This window comes from Eutrema salsugineum, unplaced genomic scaffold, assembly GCF_000478725.1.
Source record: "Eutrema salsugineum unplaced genomic scaffold, Eutsalg1_0 scaffold_4, whole genome shotgun sequence".
Classification (NCBI taxonomy): domain Eukaryota; kingdom Viridiplantae; phylum Streptophyta; class Magnoliopsida; order Brassicales; family Brassicaceae; genus Eutrema; species Eutrema salsugineum.
The window spans coordinates 3,574,510-3,579,597 of record NW_006256686.1 but is presented as its reverse complement, the minus strand read 5'-3'; the positions used below and the strand labels follow the sequence as shown (position 1 = coordinate 3,579,597).

Genomic DNA, 5,088 nt, shown 5'->3' with positions numbered 1-5,088 from the left:
TTCTGCATTTTTCTTGAAGATTCTTTATATCATGGAAGTCAAGAAAACAAAAGACAATGCTTTGATATTATTTAATATAAATCATCATCATTGTTCAAATCAATTGGTCTGTACAAAAAGAATAGAGGGTAACAAAAACACACTGTAAAGATGAAAAAGTCAAAAGAAAAATTTAGAAAGCTAAAGATAGTAAAACGGGATCATTTTCAAGTAAAGAAAATTAATCACTCAAAACCCTCCACTACTTCTTTTTCAACAATCCGGTGACTGTTTGTTTCGGGAGAGCCGGAGACAAACGCACGCGACGCGAGGTAGAAGAAGAAGAAGGAGAAGAAGATCGATCACTCTTCGCGATTCTCTGGTACTACATTTATGGATTCAAAGTTTTGTTTTCTTTTCCTTATGAATTTTTATATCATCTGATTTTTCCCTCGAATTTTGTCTTTCTCACCGTATTCGCGTTTTTCGTTCGTTCACTGGTTTCGTCTTTACTCATGAAACTGCTTTTTATGTTTACCGAGAAACAAAAAAATACTTGAAATCTCCGTTTCCTGATTTTGCTTAAAAAGTCCCTACTTTTCTCCAAAAACCTGTAGGCTTTGGTTGAATCGTTTGTGGAAAGATCCAAATTTTTCCCCAATCTGAAGCTCATAGAGAAAAAGATTATCTAAGTTTGTATTTTTTCTCCACTCTTAATGTTCTCACTCACGAAGATCCTTTGGAAATTTCATATTAGATATCTGTGTTCATATCGTTCTGAGTTCATATAGCTCCTCAAATTAGGTCCTTGTGGTCATATAGTTTCTGCAATTTTCAAGGTCTTTCTCGAATTTTTATGTTTTTTGGTATGGAAAGCTGAGAAACCGAGATTTTTTTTTTGACGGATTTCTGTTAGAGAGAACGAAAATTGGGTATTAGAGATAACAATAATCGATTCAGGGTTACCAAAATTTCTACTTTTCGCCTTTTCTTTTGATTGTGTTGAGAAATTGAAATCTTTGAATTGGGTTAGTGATTAATTACTAAAAAAATTGATTTTTTTTTTTTTTTGCACTTTGTAATGTTTCCACAGGAAGATGACTTGTGTTCTTAAGCGACGAATTGTGTACGCGATTCGAGATTTCCCACCTGGTTGTGGAACTCACTCTGATACTTCTGGGTTCAATCATCCTCAGAGATCCATCAAGAACCCGAGGATTGATCATGTTTTTGCATCTCGGGAACCTTTTGAAATCTGTCTCAAACCAGAACAAGAGTTTGAATACGCTGATGATTATGATCTTGTTGCAGTTCCTAAACCTAAAGGAACCTGTCTCAAACAAGAACCGGAGATTAGAAACTCTGTTCATGGTCATGGCCGTTTTGATGCGGCGCTTAGAAGCTCTGAACATGATCCTACTCCTCGTGAGAAAGTCCTTGAGGCGTTGCGTATCTACAAAGAAATTTTCAGAGAGTTGGAGCGAGAGAAACAAGCAAGGGTTGGTGGAGATTTGTTCTGTGGTAGAAACAGAATAGACCTAAAAACTCAAGCTGTGTTAGAGAAGATGGGGAAGCAAGTGAACACGGAGAAGAGGATTGGATCGGTTCCTGGAATCAAAGTTGGAGATGTGTTTCAGTACAAGACTGAGCTTCTTGTTGTCGGTCTTCATTTCAAGAACAGGTGTGGGATAGATTTTATGAAAGCTGGAGATGTTAACCTCGCGACAAGCATCGTTGCTTCAGAAGGATATGGTTACGGTGATAAGTTCGATTCTGGTGTTATAGTTTACACAGGTGAAGGAGGGAACGTGATTAGCAAGGAAAAGAAAACTGAAGATCAGAAATTGATCAAAGGTAATTTGGCTTTGGCTAATAGCATGAAGAAGAAGAGTTTGGTGAGAGTGATACGTGGCGAAGGGAGATTGGATCGAAAAGGGAAACGGTATGTGTATGATGGATTGTATTTGGTTGAAAAATACTGGTCAGAGAAAGATGTTAGAGGTAAGACTGTGTACAAGTTTAAGCGTTGTAGAATTCCTGGTCAACCTCGGTTGAGTTTCAGCTAAATGAAATAAATCTAAGATTTTGCAGTAATATTTGACGGATAAAGGTTACATTTTTTATAACAGTTGAGATCTATATACTTATTTGTATAGTGATTTGCTTACGTGTCGCGTTCAGAGCAAGTTTCAGGGTCTTTTACTTACGCGTCAGCTCTTGAATGAGTTTCGGCTGCAAAAAAAGACATTTTTACCCTATTTACCGATTATGTGTCATTTTTTGATTAGTTATTATCTGCTGATGTGTCAAAAATAACTTAAAATAAACCGGTATAAATTATTATGATTTAATGCTTAATTTCACTGTAAAATTAAACCGTTTTTGAAATTATATATAACCAAAATTTATAAAATAATTAATCAAAAACGTTTTTATATTAAAAAAAAATTCATTTTAAATGTTTACCATTTTTTATGTTAACAAATTTTAGATAAAATCTAACAAAAATGTCAATTTCTTATAATTTAATATAAATATCAAACACTTTTCTCTAATTCTCTCATAACTTTCGAAATTCTCTAATCTCTTCATTCTTCTTCATTCTAACTAAAAACTCATGAAGTCATCAGATAAACATATACTAATGTTTTTCTAAAAAAGTATTAACATATACTTTATAGCCTTATAAAACTCATATACATATCGTTCTATTTTTGTAGCTGTAAACAACCCTTCAAACCCTACAATAACTACGTTTGACGAAAACCAATTTTCAAGCTAGCTCCAATGTAATTCTAATCACCCAGAAGTTTACTCGAAGTTTGCTTCTCACTGGATCTGGGATCAAAGAAAAAGCCAATGGAAATCATGTTTCATTGATGATGATGCTGAGTACTTTGAAGCTTTTTTAGAGGCAAGCCACTAGAGTACTCCGTTATGTCTTCTGAAGGCTTACTTAACTCTGTTAAATTGTGATGCTATGGTGAATCCTTTACGTGTTTGGAGATTTATCTGTCGTTTTTTAATTCAATAAGATGCATGATGCCTCATGATTTCTCTTTCTATCATATTTAATTTTTTAAAAGTTATGTGTTTTTGTTCTTGAGGATTATTAATTTTGGGAATTTTCTTATTAAACATATCTATTCTACATTGTTATTCTACGTATTCTTTTGTATTGCTCAATATTTATTTCATTTGTGATGATGATGAGGAGGAATATGTTGAAGGTGATAGTGAAGAAAAGGAATATTGTTGAAGGAGATGATTCTTCTTGTGATGATGGAAGTACTGATAGTGAGGATGATTGTGATGGTGATGGTGACGATGAAACAAAAGATTCTGATGGTGATGAAGAGGATGTTGATTATGCTTCTTCTAACAGTGACGATGATGTTCATATATCTAACACAGGTTTATCTTCATCAGAAAAACTGTTTTTGTTGATCTTCCTTTACTTAGGACACAGGTCTTGGATTGTGTACAAGAAAAAAACAATGACGGTTATTTTGAACCTACTATGAAGCCTATTGGATCTGATCCAATTGTTTTTGGTGTTCCCTGTTTAACACCTCGGTGGTAAGAGACAGTTGTTTTCGTGAAGATACTTCGTGTTTGGACCCAGTCTATGCCCAACTCTGAAAAAAGATTGGCTTCCATTTTTTGTGATGAACAGGTTTGATATGTAAATTAAAATTTACCACCTTCTTTGGCTTTGATTTATTTACTACATGAATCCTCATACTTCATTTCTATTATTCGTGCATGGTTCTAAAATTGAAGGTTTGGTCTATGCTCCAAATTATGACTTCTTTTCAAAGAGGTTATTTGAAGAAAATTGGATTACAAATCAAAATTTTTGAGGTTATTCCTGTTACTGGGGGCTTTCGAGCTACTAACCATCTATCAAAGACTCTTTTCCAAAGTAATACCATCAAACAAAAGGAAGATTTACCCTGCAATCAGAACTTCTTTTCTTTCGTCGATTTCCAAACGATTAAAAACTGCATTTATTCAAATGATTACTTACCATGTTAGTGTATAGAAAAATAAATATTATTTACTATATTATTCTGCTGTTTCAGCAAACCCTATAACTCATTATTTTTTCTCAATACAAGATTTAATTGGAGAAGCGATTAATGTTGGGACAGTCAAAGCATGGGAAGGATATGCTTCATACAATATAAAACATACCGGTGGTTACAGCGAAGATGAGACAATCACATTTGATCTTAGAGATTCAAGGTAGGTGATAGTGCTAAAGAACAAAACGAAAATTTAATATACATTCTATTCGTTACTGTTGCTTATTTATTTTCATAATTTATTTTCCATTTCAAACAGTTGAATTTTCCGTGCCTTGCGCGGACTAATATAATTTTCCATTTAATTGTTTGAAAATCTAATAATATTTTAGATTCATTTTTTTATTCTTTATTGATGAATATATTGTTTGTTAAATTTCCTTGCATTTTAATGTTTAAAAACATGATCGTAAAAACAATACAAAATAATATTTGTTTTGGCTTGGTTGATCAAATGGAAACATTGGTTTGCATGAATGTGAGCATTGGTTTAGAAACATTGGTTTAATGCTTCATTACATTATAAATCAAACTATTTTTCAAATTTTAAAAACTGATATTTAGTAAAACCTAACAACCCTAATAACATTCGTTATTTACTAAATGCAGAAATAGAATGCTTAAACTCTATCATATGGAACAAATTAAACACTAAATATAATACCAAATTACTCCATGAAACTCGGAGGTTAATATTCTGGAAGTGAAGCGATTCAACGCATTAAGAATGGTGTGGGGATTATCACAAGTCCTTTCACTCGAAACATTCAATGACCCTAAAAATGGATATATCTTCGAGGGAGAACAATGTGAGTTTGGTGTTGATGTGATGGTTGCTTCACCTTTTGCCAATTGGGAAGTCATTTCTTTCGATGAAAAACTCCCTTTCCCCAAGTTCTCCTAGGGTGTTAAAGATTTCTTGGTGCTTAAAAGAATCATTATGTATCAGATAGCTTTTTAATGGGAGGAAGAAAATGGTGAGTCTAAAGTATTTTCAACATATCATGCATATATGTATTTG

At 33.2% G+C, this 5,088-nt stretch overlaps 1 protein-coding gene across 2 annotated transcripts; it reads left to right on the top strand.

Moving 5' to 3' along the window:
* Positions 1-253: 253 nt before the first annotated feature.
* LOC18013612 (YDG domain-containing protein At5g47150) lies at positions 254-2,061 on the top strand. Of its 2 annotated transcripts, none has more exons than XM_006418460.2 (2): positions 254-361; positions 1,073-2,061. In XM_006418460.2, exon 2 carries the CDS (start codon positions 1,077-1,079, stop codon positions 2,043-2,045), a length of 969 nt encoding a protein of 322 aa, XP_006418523.1. In that variant the 5' UTR covers positions 254-361; positions 1,073-1,076; the 3' UTR covers positions 2,046-2,061. The 2 variants fall into 2 exon arrangements, with proteins under 2 accessions (XP_006418523.1, XP_024009655.1); XM_024153887.1 differs by lacking the exon at positions 254-361 and adding an exon at positions 555-671.
* Positions 2,062-5,088: the final 3,027 nt, after the last annotated feature.